This window comes from Solanum tuberosum, unplaced genomic scaffold, assembly GCF_000226075.1.
Source record: "Solanum tuberosum cultivar DM 1-3 516 R44 unplaced genomic scaffold, SolTub_3.0 scf00202, whole genome shotgun sequence".
NCBI lineage: Eukaryota > Viridiplantae > Streptophyta > Magnoliopsida > Solanales > Solanaceae > Solanum > Solanum tuberosum.
In genome coordinates this window covers 750,912-774,772 of record NW_006239128.1, presented here as the reverse complement: position 1 = coordinate 774,772, position 23,861 = coordinate 750,912, and the positions used below count along the sequence as shown (strand labels likewise).

The 23,861-nt window shown below is 34.1% G+C and overlaps 3 protein-coding genes across 3 annotated transcripts; 2 read left to right on the top strand and 1 right to left on the bottom strand.

Annotated features, from left to right (window-relative positions):
• The first annotated feature begins 2,701 nt into the window (after positions 1-2,701).
• On the top strand, positions 2,702-4,167 carry LOC102587080 (transcription factor MYB24-like). Its single transcript, XM_006355689.2, has 3 exons — positions 2,702-2,833; positions 3,263-3,392; positions 3,511-4,167. The coding sequence occupies exons 1-3, from the start codon at positions 2,704-2,706 to the stop codon at positions 3,938-3,940; spliced, it is 690 nt and encodes a 229-aa protein (XP_006355751.1). The 5' UTR covers positions 2,702-2,703; the 3' UTR covers positions 3,941-4,167.
• Positions 4,168-5,313: 1,146 nt separating this feature from the next.
• LOC107062159 (uncharacterized) lies at positions 5,314-5,754 on the bottom strand. Its single transcript, XM_015312496.1, has one exon. The coding sequence runs from the start codon at positions 5,752-5,754 to the stop codon at positions 5,314-5,316; it is 441 nt and encodes a 146-aa protein (XP_015167982.1).
• A 1,645-nt stretch (positions 5,755-7,399) lies between these two features.
• On the top strand, positions 7,400-14,550 carry LOC102599949 (26S proteasome non-ATPase regulatory subunit 13 homolog B-like). Its single transcript, XM_006355643.2, has 6 exons — positions 7,400-7,672; positions 10,504-10,950; positions 11,822-11,902; positions 12,997-13,193; positions 13,285-13,384; positions 14,055-14,550. The coding sequence occupies exons 1-6, from the start codon at positions 7,523-7,525 to the stop codon at positions 14,238-14,240; spliced, it is 1,161 nt and encodes a 386-aa protein (XP_006355705.1). The 5' UTR covers positions 7,400-7,522; the 3' UTR covers positions 14,241-14,550.
• The last annotated feature ends 9,311 nt before the right edge of the window (positions 14,551-23,861 follow it).

The following is a 23,861-nucleotide window of genomic DNA, read 5'->3' as shown; positions in this document are numbered from 1 at the left end:
TATGAGAGTATATTTGTCATTTTTCTCTTTAAAATTTGGTTGCTAAGCTTGCGCAATGAATAACCCGTATCGATTGAATTGCGTGTTTGTTCCTTGAAACCAAGGCCAAATATAGAAAAGATAGGGGTGCATACAAGTAGGGCGGTTTATGGTTATAATCAAGAAATCAAATTAAATTCAATTTGAACCAAATTGATTAAAATAATATTATTTGTATTGGTTTTGGTTTTTTTTTTTTTAAAATCTGCATTTTAATTATTTTATAATTATTTATTTATTTATATGTATATTATTATCTATAAATAAAATATGGTATTTTGTTATATTTTAAGTAATTTAAGTCTTTTAACTCTTATCATTTTTTCAAATTCTAAAATTTTAGTGTACAATGATTTTAGTATTGCTTAACTAAATTATTATGTTCATATAATAATAACTCTTAATAATTATAATATTGCTAGCTTATATAGGATCTACATAGCTTATATAGAATCTACAACAATTTTTCTGTGAATTGTTTTGTTTATGTATTAGGTGTTTGTCTCTATCGAGATGCGTATGCCTTCAATAAATAAATAAAAAATCAAAAAATCCAAATCAAATTGTATCAAATCGACAATAACTAAATCAATGTATTGGTTTGGTTTGATTCAAGAAATTTAAAAATTAATAAAATTGATTTGGTTTTAATTTTAATTAATAATTAATTTAAATCGAACCATGAGCACCCCTTAAGGATATATAAAGAATAAAAATGGAGGAAATTGTGTTCATTTACTTTATTTCCACTTCTATTCATGTGTTTCCACTTCTATCCATATATATTAGTTGTATTAATATAACTTATATATTTCAAAAATAGAAGTACAAAAAATACATATATAACTAAGAAAAGCAAGAATCTAGGCTTTTATGTATACTTCCAAAATCATGACATGAACAATACACCTGTTACTTCAGCTAATATAATTAGTGAAAAATATTGTTATTCTAATGAACCCCATTACCCAAAATGGCATCCAACAAATTATAATTAATTATAACATGATGGTGATTATTGTGCACCAATATCCTTAAGAAGTAAGCAAATTAAACACTTGCCTCTTTCTTACTGGATTGCTAGTAGCTTTCACATTGAAAATTATCCACTAGTTTATTTTACTAATTTTCCTAACTTAATTATTTGTAGCAAAACACATTATTTAAGTATGTATATAGTTGTCTAGATGCATTACCCTAGGTTATAACTTATACGTGGCCTTTCTAGTCCTCTCTTTTGAGTGGCCTAATCACTTTTGTGTTGTTTAAACCTTATAACTAAAATATACTTTGGTGACTTTGATCAAGATGCATGCTACCATGTCACCCAATCTCTTGGCAGTCAACAATAGCCAAGTTTTATAAGTTATCAATGAGAATTATTGTGGTGAAGTGATAAATACTTTATTTGTAATCAAAAATTTTATGCTTAGATCGCTTTTGTTAGGAGTGCTTTATTCCTAATACGAGACATGACGATTCGGATTAAAATTATTTTGTCTCTTCCCAATATGAGTTTCGGTGAGAGAGCTTTACCCTGATATGAACTTTTCAGCACGAATTTAAATCTAGTCTGACCTCAATATGAGTAGCAATGAAAATGCTTTATTTGGTCCTATATATGAGATTTTTCGATGTAGATTTAGATTTGGTCTGATCCTAATACGAGTCTCAGTGGAAGTGTTTTACCCTCAATAGAGTTCTTGTGGGAGCGCTTTATCCTCTAATATGTGATTTTCTTATGCAAAATCAAACTAAGTATGATCTCAATACGAGTATCAATAGTGAGAGCACTTTACCTCCAATACGAGTATTCATATTTCATAGAATTGTTTCACTCCTAATATGAGATGTTTTAACGCAAATTCAGATTCAATTTGATTCCAATACGAGTCCTATAGTGGAAACAATTTGCGTTAAATTTTGAGACTTTTCGACGGGAATCCAAATGTAGTTTGATTGCCATTATGTGTACCAATGGAAGCACTTAATCTCAAATTTGAGACTTTTCATCATGAATTCAAATTTATTTTGATCCCAATACAATGTACTAATGAAAGTGCTTTAATCTCAATATTAGACTTTTCAACACGAATCTGAACTTTGTCTGATACCAATATGAGTGTCATTGAGAGTGCTCTACCCCAACAGAAGACTTCCAATGCAAATTAAACCCAATATAAATATTGGACATCGAATAGATAAGAATGAAAAATATTTTTTATGGGTTAATTTAATGCAAATAATCATCGAACTAAAGGGTTTGTCATTATTGTAGAAAAGTCATGAAATAAAATTGTCTCAAAATTGTATACGTGTGATGTTTCAACTTCCATTGGTTCTCCTAACAAATCTTTCAATGCCTTCTTTGAATTTTCTAAGAGTAGTAAACTATAACAAGTACACGTAACTATTTTGGAAATATATACAATTGATGAGGACAAATAATATTTTATACTAAGTGCTATAATTAATGGAGTCATGTTTAGCTATAACTCATTTGTCATAAAAAAATTGACTAATGAGTGAGTTTTTAGTGCAAATATAAATAGCAACATAACTTGCTAATTATGTCATAGAATTTTGAGGAAAAAAGAGTTTAGATAGATTGTTTCCTTTCTTATATATATATAGGTTTTAATATTAACAATATTTATAAAAAAAATGGGAAGGTGGGGAATTATTGAAGAAGAATGGAGAAAAGGTCCTTGGACAGTTGAAGAAGACAAATTGCTCATTGAATATGTCAATTTGCATGGTGAAGGCAGATGGAATTCTGTTGCTAGGCTTGCAGGTAATTACTATATTGTCTCTATTTTAACTCTTTTTTACCTATCATCCAGTCGAGTGCTGGAAAGAATAAGATTCATTCATTCGAATAATCAGAGCCTCAATTATAATACCAGACATCAAATTAGAATTCAAAAAATATGTACCATTTCCTTCTCATTCACTTTGATCGATTATGAGTTGACTTCATACGAGTAGTTTCATCATAAAATTTCTCATTTTGAGTTAGAAGAAGAAAAAGTCTAATAGTTGTATTAATTAGTGGTAGAGCTAGTATTTGAAATAATATAATTTTAGACGCGGCCTATTTTTCTTTGGCTATATGATCGTGTAATTTCTTGAAATAACTCGATTTATTTTCTTTGGCTATATAATCGTGTAGTTTCTGAAAATTAAAATAAAATCTAATTTTTCTATTTCTTTGTCTAAACAGGATTGAAAAGAAATGGAAAAAGTTGTAGATTGAGATGGGTGAATTACTTGAGGCCAGACCTTAAGAGGGGGCAAATTACTCCATATGAAGAGAGGATCATTCTTGAACTTCATGCTATATGGGGGAATAGGTAATTATTTGAAGTACTATATTCTAATATTCAATATACACAAAAGTTCTTGATTATTCTTAAAAGAATCAAAATAATTTTGAATAATACTAACACGATAAAAATAATAAAATTGTAGATGGTCAACAATTGCTAGAAGCTTGCCAGGGAGAACTGACAACGAAATTAAAAACTATTGGAGGACTAATTTCAAAAAGAAGTTCAAGAAATCAAGTACTGAAAATTCTGAAAAAACAAAAGTCCATTTTTTAAAAAGAAAACAGTTTCAACAACAACAACTACTGAATAGTCAAATCGACATGAAAAAGATCATGTCACTTTTTGAGGAAAATGAGAATAAAGTTCCAAGTCATGTACCAAAGCAAGAAGACATGACCATTTTGTACCAAAACAACACATTTCATGAACAAGAGCAAGGTGGTTTCTTCTATTCTATGATTAATGGATATGCTAATTATGTGCCAGTGCCTGAGGCCTCATCTAATGATGAAGACATCATGTGGGATATTGGCTTGTGGAATTTGGATGATTTTAATGTCAATCTTTAATCAGAGTCTTATGAAATGATCAAAGTCTTGATGGACAGCTCTTCCATTCCCTTTAGTCAGCTCTACAAAATGTGAATTTGAATTTGTCGAACTAGTAAATTTCCAATAAATCAAAAGACAAAAAAAGTTTCCACTTCTAGTAAGTTGGGAACCAAAGAAAGTTCCGATCAAGAGCTTACAATTCTGAATTTTGTAAATTTTGTGATGTAATTGTTATCAAGTCAATATCTTATTACTGTTAATTCCGACAACATCAAGAGGATAAGCATTTACGATATTTCTTTAAGGCATTCAAGTAAAACAATCAATAGTATATGTGTGCAATTGAGTCAAGTATGTAATATGATCCTGCTCTATATAATCATCATAATCAACAATAAACAGCAACATACTCAATGCGGAAACCACAAGTGAAGTAATTTGGGAAAGATAGTGTATACACAAGTACACAACCTTATTTTTACCTTGTGAGGGTAAAACAATTATTTCTACTAAACTTTCGACTCAAGTTAAGCATAATACCAACAAGTATTGAGAAAAAAATACAATACTAAAAAAGTCACGTGTAAAAATAAAATAAAAGTATTTATATAGTCTCCATAGTATATAATTCACTTGTGATACTTTAAGGATATATAACTCTAGAAACTATTTAAGCTAGCACCCACGAAACATAAGTAGACTCGTCAAATTCTCTGACTCAGAGTCAAACTCTCCATTCTAAGTCAACTATTATAAAGCCGGTGACGTGAGTGATGAGTATCCTTCAATCTTAATTAGATATTTTGAGTTTAAGTTTTAATTAGTAGAACAACTTTCACATATAGCAAACAAAAAAATCATATTTGTACGCTATAGAAAAGTTTGCATAATTGTGCTCCATAGCAAATATATATATGTATAATTCGCTATACATATACAATTGAAAGCTATGTCTATTTCGCTATACATATATACAAAAAGAAGCAATTGTATAATTCGTTGACTCCTCTTCAGATTTGTATAATTTCGCTGGCAGGTCATTTGTATAAATTGTTGTTAGCCTCTCGTTTGTATAAATAGTTGACAAAAAATATTTGTATATCAAAAATTGCTCTCTCTTTCGCTTTATACAAACATAAATTATACATTATATTTGTATAATCTGTGTTTGTATAAAAAATGAGAAAGAGAGAAAGACAAAAGAAAACTGGGCAGGGGAATATTTGTATTGTATAATTTTTTTTGGTCAACCGGTAACATTTTCCATTCAACCAAAATTCTCCATACAAACCAACTAACTCTTTTTGGACTTAGAGCTAGCTCTCATAGTCACTTGTGACACAATTGAGTTAATGCAAAAAGAAAGCTACCAACTATAAATGAAAGAGCATCTAATTAGGATATCCTATCAGTTGATCTAAATGAGGCTTCCATTTGCAGTGCCTTTGTCCTTCAATATGTACCTGTACAGTTATTTCCTTCAGTCTCTGTGCTGTGCTTCCCTTCTTGGCATTAAACCTCTGATTGTTTCTTTCCATCCAAATGTTGTATATAATTGCTGCAAAACAGAATCCCAAAATTCCAGCTCTTGGTCTACTATTCTTGACCCTGCTGATCATCCATTTGACTTCATATTCCCAACTGCCTACTTGTCTGTGATAGCCTAACCATTTCAGCATTGCTTTCCATACATATGAGGAGTAAGGACAAGCATAAAATAGGTGATCAAAGTTCTCTATATGACCAGTATTGCATAGAACACAGTTTGCATCCGCTTGTATACCCCATTTCAAGACTCTATCTACAGTGGAAAGTTTCCTCTGTAATATCATCCACAAGATGAACTGGTGTCTTGTATTGTATAATTATAAGTGTATAAGACGAATATATATGTATTTGCATGTGTATATACAATTTTCTCTCACTTTATACAAACAGAAACGCAATTTATACACTTCTGTTGTATAAAGCGAGAGAGGCGAGCACAGAGGGAGCGAGCGAGAAATGGAGAGTGGTGAGCGAGAAAGTTATAACCATACTATTGTAGATTTCAGATTGAATGTCATAAAACTGGGCAGGGGAATATTTTTATTGTATAATTATAAGTGTATAGGACGAATATATATGTATTTGCATGTGTATATACAATTTTCTCTCGCTTTATACAAACAGAAACACAATTTATACAATTCTGTTGTATAAAACGAACAATTGCTACTTCATTTATTTTAGATTATAAGTTTGTCATTCTGTACAATTATCCCTATATATATATATATATATATATAGTTATAAACTTAAAGAATAGTAAATTGAATATCCTTAGTTAATTATACATTGATCACTTTTTATTGCAAAATTAGATTGTGTTAAAAATAATAATATTGTGTATATAGCTTAAAAACTGTTTCTTATAGATATAATTTTGTATGATCTAAGTGAAATTCCTGACTTCGTCTTTGGACTTCTAAGATCAGGGAAGAGCGTTAAGTCGTAGGAAAAAAAAGGTTTCAATAGATTCTTTATTTCCTATGCATGAAAACATAATTTAGAATTCGATTACAGATTCATGTAAATTTAATAACTTTTTGCTCAAATCCTATATATATTACAAAATTTATAAATACTAATTATAAACTCAGTTATTATTAGAATATTAATTTAAAATTATTATTAATATACATAAGTTTTAAATCCTAAAATTTTCTGTGCTTTAATATAGTCAACTTTGATATGGTATTTGCTTTATCATTGTGATGCAAAAAAATCTATCTTCTTACATCGCGAAAGAGCCCTCCATATTCTAGGCCCTTTGGAAATTAGCCCCCTAAAGAAACAACCATTCGTAAGTGTGATATTTAGTTCTATTTTCATATTATATATGTCAAATATTAATAAGTCTAATTTCTAAATATTCAATGTTCATACTATCCATTATATTATATGATTTTATTGATTAACATTAAATAATTATATAATAGTCTCTAACCTCATATATTTTTATCACTATTAATTAGATAAAAATAAACAAGTTTTATATTTTCATATTATATATGTCAAATATTAATAAGTCTAATTTCTAAATATTCAATGTTCATACTATCCATTATATTATATGATTTTATTGATTAACATTAAATAATTATATAATAGTCTCTAACCTCATATATTTTTATCACTACTAATTAGATAAAAATAAACAAGTTTTATGAATAAGTAACACTTAATACACAACATGAATGGTAGATAAATTGAGATTGTTAATTTTTATGGTCTAACCTTAAGGATTCAAAAGTTAAAATTGAGATTGTTATTTTGATTATATTTGAATTATGATTTCTTTATTTTCTAAATCAAAATTTTCATATTCAATCCGAACGTTGTATATTGGACCAAAAACAATTAATTTTTGTAAACTTGAAGGATTATAGAGGTCCAATGTAATACAATAGAGACTAAACTGAACTAACCCAAACTCCATTATTCATTTCTTTATGAACAAGCAAAACACAATTTACAAGTCAGGAATCTCTCTCTTTCACATACACACACAGTAGCTGCTTCGTCTTCATCGGTGTTACTGAGAGAGCTTTTTCAGCCATGGCGGCACTTCAGTACTTGGAATCGTTTTGCAATGCTCATTCACAGCTTTCCGATTGGTACACTACTTTGGCAGATCTGTACCAGAGGAAGCTCTGGCATCAGCTTACTCTTAAGCTTGAACAGTTTGTTGCTCTTCCCGTTTTTCAGGTTCTCATTGAATTCGATTTAATTCCTGCGAATTTCGTTTGGTTTTTTGTTGTATTTGGACTTTATTTGTGTGTGTGTGCATGCTATGTTTTTTTTTTTTTGTCTTTTTTGTAAAGTGGAGATGATTGTAAGGTGAGGAATTGAGTGCTCACTAAACAAGGTGAAAGTTCAGTTAATATGTCAACCAACTGAGCTGCGAAGATTCTCCTATGCTATGGGTATATGTGGCTATGAGTTAGGGTTTATGGGAAGATTGTACTTATAGGATTTGGTTTGGGACGGGTAAGAATTGGTGGTTGTTTGGGCCTAGAAACAAGGTGAAAGTTTAGATAGTAATCAACTAACTGAGCTACTAAGATTCTTCTATGCTACGGGTTTAGGTGGGTATAAGTTAGGTTTAGTGGAGGATTTGTGCTAGAGATTTACTTATAGGATTTGGTTTGGAATGAGTGAGAATTGGGGATTGTTTGGGCCTAGAACCCTCCCCAAACAAGGTGAAAGGTTAAGTAGTTGTCAACCAGCTGAGCTAATTAGATTCTCCCATGTTATGGGTTTAGGTGGGTATAAGTTAGGGTTTAGTAGAGGAATTGTGTTAGAGATTTACTTATACGATTTGATTTTGGGATGGGTAAGAATTGGGGGTTGTTTGAGCTTAGAACTATTCTATTGCTTTTGGAAGGGTTAGAAAAAATTGGGGCTTCGTACCCAAGGGTGTGACCTAATGGTCAGTGAAGTAGGTTGAGCACCATGAGGTTTCTAGTTCAAATCTAAGTAGAGACAAAAACACTGGGTAATTTATTCTAGCTTTGGTGGACGAGTTACCTGGTACCTGTTGATGGAGGGAGGCTGGGAGGTGGCGCATTTTCAGTGGAATTAGTTGAAGTATGCGTAAGCTGGCCTGGACATAACGGTTATTAAAAAACATATAACATTGGGGGTTCCTGGCAAGGAACAGAACAAAATGTATAAAAATCAGGAGTTGTTTGTTTTTGGTTGATGGATAGTTCAACTGAAGCAGAATGTTTTGAATTGGGTTATAGTAGAAATAATAATCAAACTATAACATCTAGTGTGGGCCAATTTCCTCCAGTCTTTGTGGACAGGTTTACCCTGCACTTTCTCTTGTTGGCTATAGCAGACTGCCAATAGATTAGTGCGTGCAAGCCTTCAGGTGTCATGGTTACAATTTCTAATTAAACTATAGTAGCATGGTGGATACTGCAAAAATAATGTATCAGCTGATAGTAACTTGAGTGGTGCTTCATTAATAGTTGTATATTGTTCAAGTTGTTTGGGGGGATGGGGGAAAATGGGGTGGGGTGGGGGGGAGTTGAATGTGTTCCTCACGTATAGGACCTCTCCATAGCTGAAATTTGCATATTGGGAAACATGCGAATAGTACAATACAACACCCATGAAAGAGGACCTTCCCATGCCAAGCCATTTTATACTATGTTTGGTATTTGAAAGCCCTGAGATTGACTCAGACGATCTAATCTTTTAAATATCTTTTTTAATAAGCGTAGTGTCTGAACTTGTTTTGCACACCTCGACTTATTTCACGGGATATCTGCTACCTCCCACCAACACAAGTACCGGGTAACTTTGTCCACTAAGCTTGGATATAGATGAGAAGAAATTACATAGTATTTTTGTCTTTTTTGGAATTGAACTCGCGACAGAGGGGAAGGTTTAATCTTCTAAATATTACAACAACAACAATATTTACACTCTTCTAAATTTTGATATGGAAAAAAAGAATTCACTAATATCTTGATAGGGAAGTAGTGTTGTAAAATGAATTTGTGAAATTCACTTTGTCATTGTATGAGGGTGTCTTCAAGGGAACTTTCATTGCAGATACTGAATTATCTTTTTCTTAGAGAATTTTCTTGAAGATAACCGTAGTTGATGATGGAGAGAAATTTCAACATATTGTATTTCACAGCACCCTACCTGGTGCTAATGGAAGGAAAATGAGTTTTTTTTTTCTTTTCTTGTATCTATAATCCAAATACATTATGAGGTAAACTCAGCTTAATGCAAATCCATTCAAGACGTCCTCTAAACACTCCTTTGGATTATGGACCCAGGAAAATTGATTCAATAGAATGAGTATTCCTTTTGTTCATAATACAAGTTACTTCTTCAAAAAAAAAATTGATTCAATAGAATTCGAAGTATAGTATCATGCTAAAAGACGCTTATGTAGTATCTGATCTCCTTCATTTTAAAAAGCAAAAATACTCTCTTTGTATACAGTGCAAATTCCATGGTTTATATATTCAGAGAAATGTACACTACTAACATTTGTTTAAAAAAAGATCTTACTCTTATTTGCATGTGTTTGTTGGTTTATACGGTTTGGTAGTCACAGGTAGCATGAATTATCATGGAACTGTTGATAAATGCCTAATCATGCAATGCATCTGTATTGGCATAGGAATACTATTAGGACCCTGATTCAGAACTTGGTGGCAAAATGAGCAGACAAATTATCCAGGATGTTAAGGCTTTTTAAAAATTATTATTTCGAATCATCTCAATTACATAACCCCCAAGAGAAATTCTCAATCATCTAAATGTGTATCGTTTATCCTAGTCCTGTATTAATGATTTAAATTGAGGTGGAGCTGATATAACTAAAATCATTCAATATTAAATCTTGTTTCAAGGGGTTTATTCTCCACAATTAAATATTATACCATTATTATACCCAATTAATTCGGAATGGTTCGGTATTTTGTGGTATGGTAAATCGGTAAACCATAGTGAGTGGTTGTTGTATTATGCTTTGTTTGCATATAACACCTCTCTTCTCTTTATTTTAGGCTGGTGACGGACTAATACAATTGTATCACAACTTCATCACTGATTTTGAGACAAAGATGAATCTTCTCAAGCTTGCACATTTTGCGGTCATTGTTTCTCGGCAATACCCCGAGAAAGAAGCCGCTATAGGCTTCCTTGAAGGAGTGACAGAGAAACTTCATAATACTAAAGAGATACGGATAGAGGAGCCAATTCTTTATATTAAGATGCAGATTGCCCTATTTAAGCTTGAGCAAGAAGATCCAAAAGAGTGCCAGAAACTTTTAGATGAGGGGAAAACAACACTTGATAGCATGACTGACATTGATCCATCTGTCTATGCAAGCTATTATTGGGTTTCATCTCAGTACCATAAAACTCGCCAGGAGTTTGCCGAGTTCTACAAAAGTGCTCTTCTTTATCTCGCGTACACTTCAGTGGAATCTCTTTCTGAATCATTTAAGCTGGTATGTGTCATTTCTTATTTTGTCTTCTTTTCTAAGGACTAATCTAAAAGTTTTCCATCCTAACTAGTTGGATTTATGACCCCTGTACATTGATCTGCCTTGCTGCAATTCACATGTTTGTTTTACTCAACTAGTTGCTTATTTATTGTCAATATGTTAGCTTATTTTACTAAACTATGGCTAACCATTTAGTGTTATAACTTATAACTCTCCATATAAATTGTGTTGAAGGAACCTGAATTATCAAGGGCCAGCCTTTTTTCTTCTTGTGGTGCCACTTTATCCTAATAGGTAAGTGAACTTTGCTCCTCAAGGGGCAAGGCACCGGTGGTGTTGGTGAGAACGATAAAAGATGTTCCATTTGACATGAGATGATAAAGAACATAGTTTGTCTATCAACGAATAGTTGATTGATGGAGCTTATTTGCGCTGCTTTCTTTATTCGCTCCTTCCCTATCAGCAAGTTCTGAACTTTTTGTACTGCCCTTCTGCCTGAATCAAGTACTAGAGTTAAATCTTATTCCACAAATTCATGAATTAGCAATACATCCTCCTTATGTTGGAGATGTCACCAGTGCTATGAAGTTAGTACTTTGGTAACTTCTAATCAATATAACTCTTGAAAGGAGAAGTGCTATTGGTCAATTGCTTATTGGATTATTATTGAGTGATCTTTTCTAACAGCTACTTTAATTTGTGTAGACCTACATATTTGTATATGTTATTTGCAATAATTTCTGCAATTCTAATCTTTTAATTATTGTGTATCTGAAAATGGTTGAGTGGTCATCGGTTATAAAAAAAAAATGGTTGAGTGGTCATATGTTTTTGGGCTTGGTTTCGACCTTATTGTTCCTTCTATCTTGTTTAGGATTTGGCTTTTGATCTGTCCCTGTCGGCATTGCTGGGAGACAACATATACAACTTCGGAGAACTGCTTGCTCATCCGATCGTAAGTTTGTATACAAACTTTCTTGTTTTCTATTCCATGCATTAGTCTTCTTTTTCTGTGGGAATGACTGCGTGGAGTGCTCATTCATGGAATATACTGCTGGTGTCCTTCCCAGGAGATGTCAGACTGTGTTGAGGTCTTATTGTGTTGTCATCTGTGATAGACTGAGAGCTTGTTAATAGTTCATCTGATTTTTATTCTCAAGTTTATCAAGGACTAATGCCAATGATAGTGTGTTGGCCAGATGGTTGAACTAGTTATGCCAGGAATGACGTTGTGTGTAGTGTGGTCAAGTATCAAGTTAAACTGTGTAAAAATAGGGAACCTCACGGTATGCAGGGTAGGCTGTTCTATTTTGCTCTGATTCTGCTTTTTGGGTCTCTTGCTCTTAAGGGTTTCAACTCACTGCTGAAAACTCCTCAACAATATTGTTGGATCGTCATTATGACTCTACTTCTATTTTTTTATTTCAACTCACTGTTGAGAACTAACCTAGATGGCTGGAACTCCACTTTGATTCTGCAAATCTTCTCCACATACACCCCCAAACCTTCTGGGGCAAAAGCAAGAAGAGTTGGCTCTATTTGGGACAATTTTGGTTCTGGGATATGTATAATATTGATCCATTACAGATGGCATGTCCAATTTTGCCTTAGTCATCCTGGCTATCCCTCTAGTTGCTTCTCTATTTTGTAGAAACAAAGTTCTTCTCATTGGACCATCAAATTTTGCTAATGGTCTCAAACATCCATCTTTCCTACTTTGATTTCCTGAGTTTCAGTACATAGATTTTGCATGGACGGATGGACTTAAAATTCCCTTCCGCAAAAATATGTGATTAATATAAGTATAGGATGTATACAAGGACCAAGAGATATCAAATTGAAACTGAGAATTAATAATCTACTAAGGCACTGTATGAGAAATCACTGAAATCCTAATAAATTCCTTTTCCTCCATGCCTTTTGGCTTCAGTTGTGTGGGATGGACTAGAATTATGTTACAATAACTATATAGTTGTTTCTTCTTGTATCATTTGTGCTGACAAGATCATGTTGGTTCAATCTATGTTGACTTATTCTAATTTGTTACAGATAAAGAGTTTGATAGGGACTAAGGTTGAGTGGCTCTATTATATTCTTGAAGCATTTAACACTGGTGATTTGGTTCACTATCAAAAATTGTGCCATGTCCATCAAGCTGCTTTAACTGCTCAACCAGCATTAGTGCAGAATGAGAAAAAGCTTCTCGAGAAGATCAACATTCTCTGCTTGATGGAAATTATCTTCAGGTACAGTGGCAGTTTTGCAGATAACAGAAGTTCTCATTACTTATGTTGTTAGGGTTGTTACTCAAGCTTTGGACAATTCATTTGCATGCAGTCGCCCAGCAGATGATAGAACTATCCCCCTGAGTGTGATTGCAGAGCGCACAAAGTTAACTGTGGAGGATGTCGAATATCTACTCATGAAGAGCCTTTCTGTAAGTTCTCATTAGTTAAATAAGAATTTAACTTCTGTTATTCTCACATACTTCCTTCAATCATGGTAGGCATAATAGCATCTATATTGTATTATAGGTGATTTCAGCATCTTTCTATGGGTTGAGACTTGAGAAACTATGTTTTTACCCTTGTGTTTGTTAAATGCATTATGCAAAAGGTTTTGCCAAAACAGTTGGTTCTTAAACTTTTATGATATAAATCCAAATGGTCACTTGGTCTGCAATCTCATTTATTGCTTTATGCAGCGAGTGCAAGTACCTCCAGATTGGCAGTTTTGCTACTAGTAATTCCTTGTATAGTGCATTCTTATATGATGAGAAAAAAATGCTTGATCCTTCTGGATTTGTGAATGAATGTGAGATTGTATATTATATCTTTGTTATAATACTTCCTTTTATGAGAATAGTTACCTAGAATCTTCATCTTTCTTCGTTAGTTAACTCTACTTTTCTTTGCCTGGGCAATGCAGATCCTAATACCAACAATAGACATGTTAATAATCAATAATTGTAAAGACTTATTTATAGAATGCTTATACTTTTCCTGCATCCCCTGAATTTTCTACTTGGGCAGTGTTGATACTGTATTTCTTGCTCTTGATGAGCTTCACGTCTTTCTCACGGTTGGTTTATTGTTGTCCTCCTGTAGGTGCATCTGATTGAGGGAATAATTGACCAAGTCGAAGGGACAGTTCATGTGTCCTGGGTGCAACCAAGGGTTCTGGGAATTCCTCAAATCAAGTCGCTGAGGGATCGGCTAGACAATTGGGTTGACAAAGTACACACTGCTTTGTTATCCGTGGAGGCTGAAACTCCTGATCTAGTTGCAGCATAATCTTTAACTTTTTTTCCAGTGTCCTTTATCCGTAATAGCCACCTGCACGTACCTGTCTTCTAAAATTTACTTCTCGCAGAGAGCTGAGAAGCTAGGGACTGTGGTCTAGTTTTCATAGGCCTTTGTTTGTATGTCCCGGTTTATGTTGCGAAATTATTGATCTCATTGGTTTTATTTCCCCGGATAGTTTCTTGTTCTTGTATTTGATTACTTCTTATTCAGATTTCAGAGTTCAGACTGATGACATCCAGTGCTAGACATGAAGCCAAGTTGTGAAATGACTATATTTACAACTGTTATGTTTTTGTTATTTCTTGCTCCTTCCTGTGCATTATAATTAAATAACACCCAAAATTACCACGTTCAATCAAACAGTTTACTCACACAAATATACCTTGTTCTATACTTGTATTGTATATATATATATATATATCTCATCGCAAAAGCCATGCCTAACGATGTCTTGTTTATCCTCAGGACCAATAAGACCCCAGTTGTCTCGTACGCCTATGAATGTTTGTTTTGTAAATATGATAGCGCTGAACTTTTTAACCCAAAAAATTGTAGGATCTTCTTCTGTAATGACTTAGTGAATGATACCCATAGCTTCTATAGGATCTATGCTTTTTAGCATTTAGGGTTCATGAAACATAAATTTAAGATTGTTCTCTGTATATTAGCCTATACATATTTTGTAAATATGATAGATCAAACTTTTTGATCCAAAATTTTGTAGGACCATTTGTGTTGACTTAGGTCCTAAAGGTTCTTTTCAGAAAAGATTTTTGTGTGTTCTAAGGTGCCGGATCCATGAGCTAATACACACAAGCCCAGGTGTTGGATCCGCAAAAAAAATTATGAGGACGTCCCTAATGAGTTGGGAACCACCACGTATACTCACACCATAGTTTAACGTCTATTTCCGCATTTACAAGCCTATTTTTACACATTAACCAAAATCCTCGATTTTTCGTATGTTAGCCAATGGATCTTGCATCCCGGAGCACCAATAAATTTTTTATCAAAAATCTTTATGAGGACCTCCATAATGAGTTGGGGAACCACCACGTATACTCACACAATTTTAACGCCTATTTCCGCATTTACATGCCATTTTTTAGGAATTACCCAAAATTCTCGATTTTTCGTGTGTTATAGCCCATGGATCTGGCGCCCCCGAGCACCTAAAAAAATTTTCTCAAAATTTTTTATGAGGACCTCCGTAATGAGTTGGGGAACCACCACATATATTCACTAGGTTTTTTTAAGGCCTATTTCTGCATTTACAGGCCCTTTTTAAGGAATTACAAAAAATCATCGATTTTTCGTTTGTTATAGCCCATGGACCTTGCACCCCTGAGCACCCAAAAAGTTTTTTCTCAAAAATCTTTATGAGGACCTCTGTAATGAGTTAAGGAACCACCACGTATAATAACACAATTTTTAATACATTTCCGCATTTACATGCCTTTTTTTAGACATTACCCAAATTCTCGATTTATCGTGTGTTATACCCATGGATTTGGCGCCTCAGAGAACCCAAATTATTTTTCTCAAAAAACTTTATGAGGACCTCTGTAATGAGTTAGGGAACCACCACTTATACTCACACTATTTTTTAACGCTTATTTTCGCATTTACAGGCCCTTTTTAGGAATTACCCAAAATCCTTGATTTTTCGTGTGCTATAGCCCATGGAACTAGCGCCTCGGAGCACCCAAATGTTTTTTCTCAAAAAACTTTATGAGGACCTCTGTAATGAGTTGGGGAACCACTATGTATACTCACATCATATTTTTAATGCCTATTTCCACATTTACATGCCATTTTTAAGACAATGCTCAAAATCCTCGATTTTTTGTGTGTTATAGCCCATGGATCCGGCGCCCCGGAGTACCAAAAAATTTTCTCAAATTTTTTATGAGGATCTCTGTAATGAGTTGGGGAACTACCACGTATACTCACACTATTTTTTTACTGCATATTTCTACATTTACATGCCTTTTTTAGGAATTATCCAAAATCCTTGATTTTTCCTATGTTATAATAGCCCATGGATCTGGCGCTCCGGAGCATCCAAAATTATTTTCTCAAAAAAATTTATGAGGACCTCCGGAACGAGTTGGAGAACCACCACGTATACTCACACCATATTTTTAACGCCTATTTTCGCACTTACATGCCCTTTTTTCGACATAACCCATAATTCTCGATTTTTCGTGTGTTATAGCCCATGAATCTGGCGCCTCGGAGCACCCAAAAGATTTTTCTCAAAATACTTTATGATGACCTCTGTAATGAGTTGGGGAACCACCACATATACTCACACCATTTTTAACCTCTATATCTGCATTTACATGCCTGTTTTGTTTTAGAGAATTACCCAAAATCCTCGATTTTTCGTGTGTTAGATAGCCCATAGATGAAACTCCCCGGAGCACCCAAAATTTTTGACTCAAAATTTTTTATAAGGACATCTGTAATGAGTTGGGAAACCATCACATATACTCATACCATTTTTAACGCCTATTTTCGCATTTACAAGCCCTTTTTAGACATTACTGTAAATCCTCGATTTTTCGTGTGTTATATCCCATGCATCTGGCACCCTGGAGTAACTAAATTTTTTTCTCAAAACACTTTATGAGGACATCCGTAATGAGTTGGGGAACCACTACGTATACTCACACCATTATTTGAATGCTTATTTTCGCATTTACATGTCCTATTTTAGGAGTTACCAAAATCTTCGATTTTTTTCGTGTGTTATAGCCCATGGATCTGGTGGCCCGGTGCATAATTTTTTTTTTCTCCAAAAACTTTATAAAGACCTCCGTAATGAGTTGGGGGATCACCACGTATACTAACACAATTTTTAATGCCTATTTCCACATTTACAGACCCTTTTTAGACATTACCCAAAATCCTCAATTTTTGTGTGTTATAGTCCATGGATTTGGCACCCCGAAGCACCCAATTTTTTTTCTCAAAAAACTTTATGAGGACCTCCGTAATGAGTTAGGGAACCACCACGTATACTCACACCATTTTTTTAACGCATATTTTCGCATTTACATGACCTTTTTTTAGGAATTATCCAAAATTCTCAATTTTTCGTATGTTATAGCCCATGGATATGGCGCTCCGGAGCACCCAAATTATTTTTCTCAAAAAACTTTATGAGGACCTCTGTAATAAGTTGGGGAACCACCACGTATACTCACACCATTTTTGAACGCCTATTTCCGCATTTATAGGCCCTTTTTAGACAATACTCTAAATTCTCGATTTTTCATATGTTATATCCCATGGATCTTGCGCCCAAAAGCACCCAATTTTTTTCCTCAAAAATCTTTATGAGGACTTCTGTAATGAGTAGGGGAACCACTACGTATACTTACACCATATTTTTAACGCCTATTTTCGCATTTACATATATTTTTTGGACATTACCCAAAATCCTCAATTTTTTCGTGAGCATCCCATGGATCTGGCGCAACGGAGCACCCAATATTTTTTTCTCAAACAAATTTTATGAGGACCTTTGTAATGAGTTGAAGAACCACCACGTTTAGTCACACCATTTTATAAACGTATATTTTCTTATTTACATGCCCAAAATTCTCGATTTTTCGTGTTATACCCCATTGATCTGGCACCCCGGAGCACCCAAAATATATTTCTCAAAAAACTTTATGAGGACCTCCGTAATGAGTTGAGAAACCACCACGTATACTCACAATATATTTTTAACCTCTATTTTCGCATTTACATGCTCTTGTTTTGACATAACCAAAAATCATCGATTTTTTGTGCGTTATATAGCTTATGAATTTGGTTCCCCGGAGCACCCAAAAGGTTTTCCTCAAAAAAATTATAAGGACCTTCGTAATGAGTTAGGGAACCACCACGTATACTCACAATATTTTTAACGCATGTTTCCGCATTTAGAGGCCCTTTTTTAGGAATTACCCAAAATCCTTGATTTTTCGTGTGTTATAGAACATGAATCTGACTCCCCGAAGGACCCAAAATAATTTCTCAAAAAACTTTATGAGGACCTCTGTAATGAGTAGGGGAACCACCATGTATAGTCACACCATTTTTTAACGCCAATTCCGGATTTACAAGCCCTTTTTTAGACATTGCCAAAAATCCTCAATTGTTCATGTGTTATAGCCCATGGATCTGGCGCCTCAGAGCACCCAACATTGTTTTCTCAAAAAAATTTACGAGGACCTCTATAATGAATTAAGGAACTACCATGTGTACTCACACCATTTTGTTAACGCATATTTCCGCATATACATGCCTTTTTTTTTAGTAATTAGCCAAAATCCTCAAATTTTCGTGTGTTATAGACCATGAATTTGGCACCCTGGAGCACCCTAAAAAATTTTCTCAAAATTTTTTATGAGTACCTCTGTAATGAGTTGGGGAACCATCACGTATACTCACACTATTTTTATCGCATATTTCCGCATTTACATGCCCTTTTTAAGAAATTACCCAAAATACTCGATTTTTCATGTGTTATAGCCCATGGATCTGACACCCTAGAGCATCTAATTTTATTTTCTCAAAAAACTTTATGAATACCTCCGTAATGAGTTGGGGAACCACAACTTATACTCACATTATTATTTTAATGCCTATTTCTGCATTTACATGCCCTTTTCCAAGAGTTAACCAAAATCCTCAATTTTTCGTGTATTATAGCCCATGGATATGGCGGCCCGGAGCACCAAATATTTTTTTCTCAAAAAACTTTATGAGGACCTCTGTAATGTGTTGGGGAACCACCACGTATTTACATCATTTTTAACTCATATTTCCACATTTACATGCCATTTTTAGGAATTACCAAAATTTTTCAATTTTTCGTGTGTTATAGCACATTGTTTTGGCGCCCCTGAGCACCCAAATTTTTTTTCTCAAAAACTTTATGAGGACCTCTGTAATGAGTTGGGGAACCACCACGTATAGTCACACCATTTTTTTAACAGTTATTTCTACATTTACGGGCCTTTTTTTTAGAAATGACCATAATCCTCGATTTTTCGTGTGTTATTGCCCATGGATCTGGACCCACGGAGCAACCAAATTTTTTTTCTCAAAAATCTTTATGAGGATCTCTGTAATGAGTTTCGGAACCACCACGTATAGTTAAACTATTTTTTAAACGCCTATTTCCGCATTTACAGGCCCATTTTTAGACATTACCCAAAATCCTCAATTTTTCGTGTGTTATATCCCATGGATCTGGTTCCCCAGAGCGCCTAAAAGTTTTTCTCAAAAAAACTTTATGAGGACCTCCGTAATGAGTTGAGGAACCACCATGTATATTTACACCATTTTTTTAATGCATATTTCTGCATTTACAGGCTATTATTTTGGTAATTATCCAAATTCGTCGATTTTTCATGTGTTAAAGACCATGAATCTGGCGCCCTAGAGCTCCCTGAAAAAATTTCTCAAAAAACTTTATGAGAACCTCTGTAATGATTTGGGGAACCACCACGTATACTCACACCATTTTTTAACGCACATTTCCGCATTTATAGGCCATCTTTTAGGAATTACCCAAAATCCATTTTTTCGTGTCATAGCCCATGGATTTAGCAACCCGGAGAACCCAAAATTTTTTTCTTAAAAAACTTAATGAAGACCTCTGTAATGAGTTGGGGAACCACCACGTATACTCACGCTATTTTTTAACGCACATTTCCGCATTTACAAGTCGTCTTTTAGGAATTACATATAAAACTCGATATTTCGTGTGTTATAGCCCATGGATCTGGCGCCCCGAAGCACCCAAATTTTTTTTCTCAAAAAACTTTATGAGGACCTCTGTAATGAGTTGGGGAACCACCACGTATACTCACACCATTTTTAATGCTTATTTCAACATTTACGTGCCTTTTTTTAGACATCACCCAAAATCCTCGACTTTTCGTGAGTTATAGCCCATGGATCCGGCGCCACGGAGCACCCAATTTTTTTTTCTCAAAAACTTTATGAGGATCTTTGTAATGAATTAAGGAATCACCACGTATACTCACACCATTTTTAACACCTATTTCCGCATTTACAAGCTTTTTTTTAGGAATTATCCAAAATACTCAATTTTACATGTGTGATAACCCATGGATCTGGCGCCCTAGAGCACCCCAAATTTTTTTCTTAAAATTTTTTATGAGGACCTCTATAATGAGTTGGGGAACCACCATATATACTTACACCATTTTTTTAACGTATAATTCCGCATTTACAGGATGTCTTTTAGGAATTATCCAAAGTCCTCGTTTTTTCGTGTGTTATAGCCCATGAATTTGGAGCCCCGGAGCACTCAAAATTTTCCTCTCAAAAAACTTTATGAGGACCTTTGTAATGAGTTGGGGAACCTACACATATACTCACATCATTTTTAATGCCTATTTACACATTTACAGGACCTTCTTTAGACGTTACCCAAAATCATTGATTTTTTGTGTGTTATAGCTCATGGATCTAGCGCCCTAGAGCACCCTAAAAATTTTCTCAAATTTTTTTATGAGGACCACCGTAATGAGTTGAGGAACCACCATGTATATTCACACATTTTTTAACGCATATATCCGCATTTACAAGCCCTTATTTAGGAAATACCCAAAATCCTTGATTTTTCGTATGTTATAGCCCATGGATCTGGCGCCCCTAAATATTTTTCTCAAAAAACTTTATCTGTAATGAGTTGGGAAACCACCACGTATACTTACAAAAAAATTGAACGCATATTTCCGCATTTACTGGCACCCATTTAGGAATTACTCAAAATCCTTGATTTTTCGTGTGTTATATAGCCCATGGATCTGGCATCCCGAAGAACTCAATTTTTTTTCTCAAAAAACATTATGAAGACCTCTGTAATGAGTTGGGGATCTACCACGTAGAGTCACACCATTTTTTAACGCCTATTTCCGCATTTACTGGCCTTTTTTTAAGAATTACCCAAAATCCTCGATTTATAGCCTATGAATTTGGCGCCTCGGAACACTTTAAAAGTTTTCTTCAAAAAACTTTATGAGGACCTTCGTAATGAGTTAGGAAACAAGCACGTATAATTACACAAATTTTTAACCCCTATTTCCGCATTTACAGACCCTTTTTTAGGAATTACCCAAAATTCTCAATTTTTCATGTGTTATAGCCCATAGATCTGGCGCCCCAGAGCACCTAAATTTTTTTTGTCAAAAACTTTTGAGGACCTCTATAATGAATTGGGGAACCACCATGTATACTCACACCATTTTTAATGCCTATTTCCGCATTTACATGCCATTTTTTAAGAATTACCCAAAATTCTTGATTTTTCGTGTTATAGCCCAAGGATTTGGCACCCCAGAACTTTATGAGGACCTCCGTAATGAGTTGGGGAACCACCACATATACTCACACCATTTTTAATGCATATTTCCGCATTTACAGGCCCTTTTTTTAAACATTACCCAAAAAAAATTATTTTTCGTGTGTTATAGCTAATGGATCTTGCGCTCCGAAGAACCCAAATTTTTTTTCTCAAAAATCTTTATGAGGAAATCCGTAATAAATTGGGGAACCATCATGTCTACTCACACCATTTTTTCTATTTCCGCATTTACAGACCCTTTTTTAGGAATTACCCAAAATACTCAAATTTTCGTGTGTTTTAGCCTATGGATCTAGCGGCCTAGAGCACCCAAAATTTCTTTCTGAAAAACTTTATGAGGACTTCTTTAATGAGTTGGGGAATCACCACGTATACTCACACCATTTTTAACGCCTATTTCCGCATTTACATGCCATTTTTTTAAAATTATCAAAAATTCTCAATTTTTCGTGTGTTATAACCCATGGATTTGGCGCCCCAGAGCACATAAAAAGTTTTTCTCAAAAAACTTTATGAGGACCTCTGTAATGAGTTGGGGAACTACCACGTATACTCACACAATTTTTAATGTCTATTTCTACATTTACATACCCTTTTTTAGACATTACCCAAAATCCTTAATTTTTCGTGTGTTATAACTAATGGATCTTGCGCTCCGGAGCACCCAAAAAAAATTTTCTCAAAAAATTTGTGAGGAAATCCGTAATGAATTGGGAAACCACCAAGACTACTCACACCATTTTTTTAATGTCTATTTTCGCATTTACAGACCCTTTTTTAGGAATTACTAAAATACTCGAATTTTCATGTGTTATAGCTCATGGATCTGACGGCTTGGAGCACCCAAAATTTCTTTCTGAAAAAACTTTATAAGGACTTCTTTAATGAGTTGGGGAATCACCACGTATACTCACACCATTTTTAACACCTATTTCCGCATTTACATGTCATTTTTTTAAAATTATCAAAAATTCTCGATTTTTCGTGTGTTATAACCCATGGATTTGGCGCCCCAGAGCACATAAGAAGTTTTTTTCAAAAAACTTTATGAGGACCTCTGTAATGAATTGGGGAACCACCACATATACTCACACAATTTTTAATGTCTATTTCTACATTTACATACCCTTTTTTAGGCATTACCCAAAATCCTTAATTTTTCGTGTGTTATAGCTAATGGATCTTGCGCTCCGGAGCACCCAAAAAAAATTTTCTCAAAAAAATTTGTGAGGAAATCCGTAATGAATTGGGGAACCACCAAGACTACTCACACCGTTTGTTTTAACTTCTATTTTCGTATTTACAAACCCTTTTTTAGGAATTACCCAAAATACTCGAATTTTCATGTGTTATAGCTCATGGATCTGACGGCCTGGAGCACCCAAAATTTCTTTCTAAAAAACTTTATAAGAACCTCTGTAATGAGTTGGAGAACTATCACGTATAGTCACACCATTTTATTAACGTCTATTTCCGCATTTACATCCCTTTTTTTAGGAATTACCCAAAATTCTTAATTTTTTCGTATGTTATATCCCATTGTTCTTGCACCCCTGAGCACCCAAAAATTTTCCTCAAAAAACTTTATAAGGACCTCCGTAATCAGTTGAGGAACCACCATGTATACTCACACCATTTTTTTAACTCATATTTATGCATTTACAGGACCTTTTTTTAGTAATTATTCAAAATCCTCAATTTTTCGTGTGTTATAGCCCATGGTTCAGGCGCCCTAGAACAACTTAATTTTTTTCTCAAAAAACATTATGAAGACTTCTGTAATGAGTTGGGGAACCACCACGTATACTAACACCATTTTTAACGCATATTTCCGCATTTACAGGCCGTCTTTTAAGAATTATCCAAAAAATCCTCGATTTTCGTGTGTTATTAGCCCATGGATTTTGTAACACCCCGACTTTTCAAAACGTCTAAATTAACTCGTATCTTCGTGGAAAGACAAGGAGGGTGAGTAATAAATTAAGAATGATGTGGTATGTCCTATTTTAAGTGTTCAAGTGTTGCATCTCAAGTTTTGAAGTTAGGTAAGTGGCAAAATAAAAGTTGGCGGAAGTTATCGTAAGTTCCTTCTTAAAGATTTCTCTGAAATTTGGGTCAAATGTCTTGGAGGTTCTCCCAATCTATAAAGAGTTATGGGTCCCACAAACTATCGAATCGAAGGTCTACGAGTCTAGTTTCCAACGCATCAAACC

Excerpts from the sequence above, each read along its gene's own strand:
- LOC102599949 (XM_006355643.2), top strand. The coding sequence starts at position 7,523 with ATGGCGGCACTTCAGTACTTGGAATCGTTTTGCAATGCTCATTCACAG. Across the intron at positions 7,673-10,503 it reads TTGCTCTTCCCGTTTTTCAG|GCTGGTGACGGACTAATACA; the intron begins GTTCTCATTGAA and ends TCTTTATTTTAG. Across the intron at positions 10,951-11,821 it reads TTTCTGAATCATTTAAGCTG|GATTTGGCTTTTGATCTGTC; the intron begins GTATGTGTCATT and ends TATCTTGTTTAG.
- LOC102587080 (XM_006355689.2), top strand. The coding sequence starts at position 2,704 with ATGGGAAGGTGGGGAATTATTGAAGAAGAATGGAGAAAAGGTCCTTGG. Across the intron at positions 2,834-3,262 it reads TTCTGTTGCTAGGCTTGCAG|GATTGAAAAGAAATGGAAAA; the intron begins GTAATTACTATA and ends TTGTCTAAACAG. Across the intron at positions 3,393-3,510 it reads CATGCTATATGGGGGAATAG|ATGGTCAACAATTGCTAGAA; the intron begins GTAATTATTTGA and ends ATAAAATTGTAG.
- LOC107062159 (XM_015312496.1), bottom strand. The coding sequence starts at position 5,754 with ATGATATTACAGAGGAAACTTTCCACTGTAGATAGAGTCTTGAAATGG.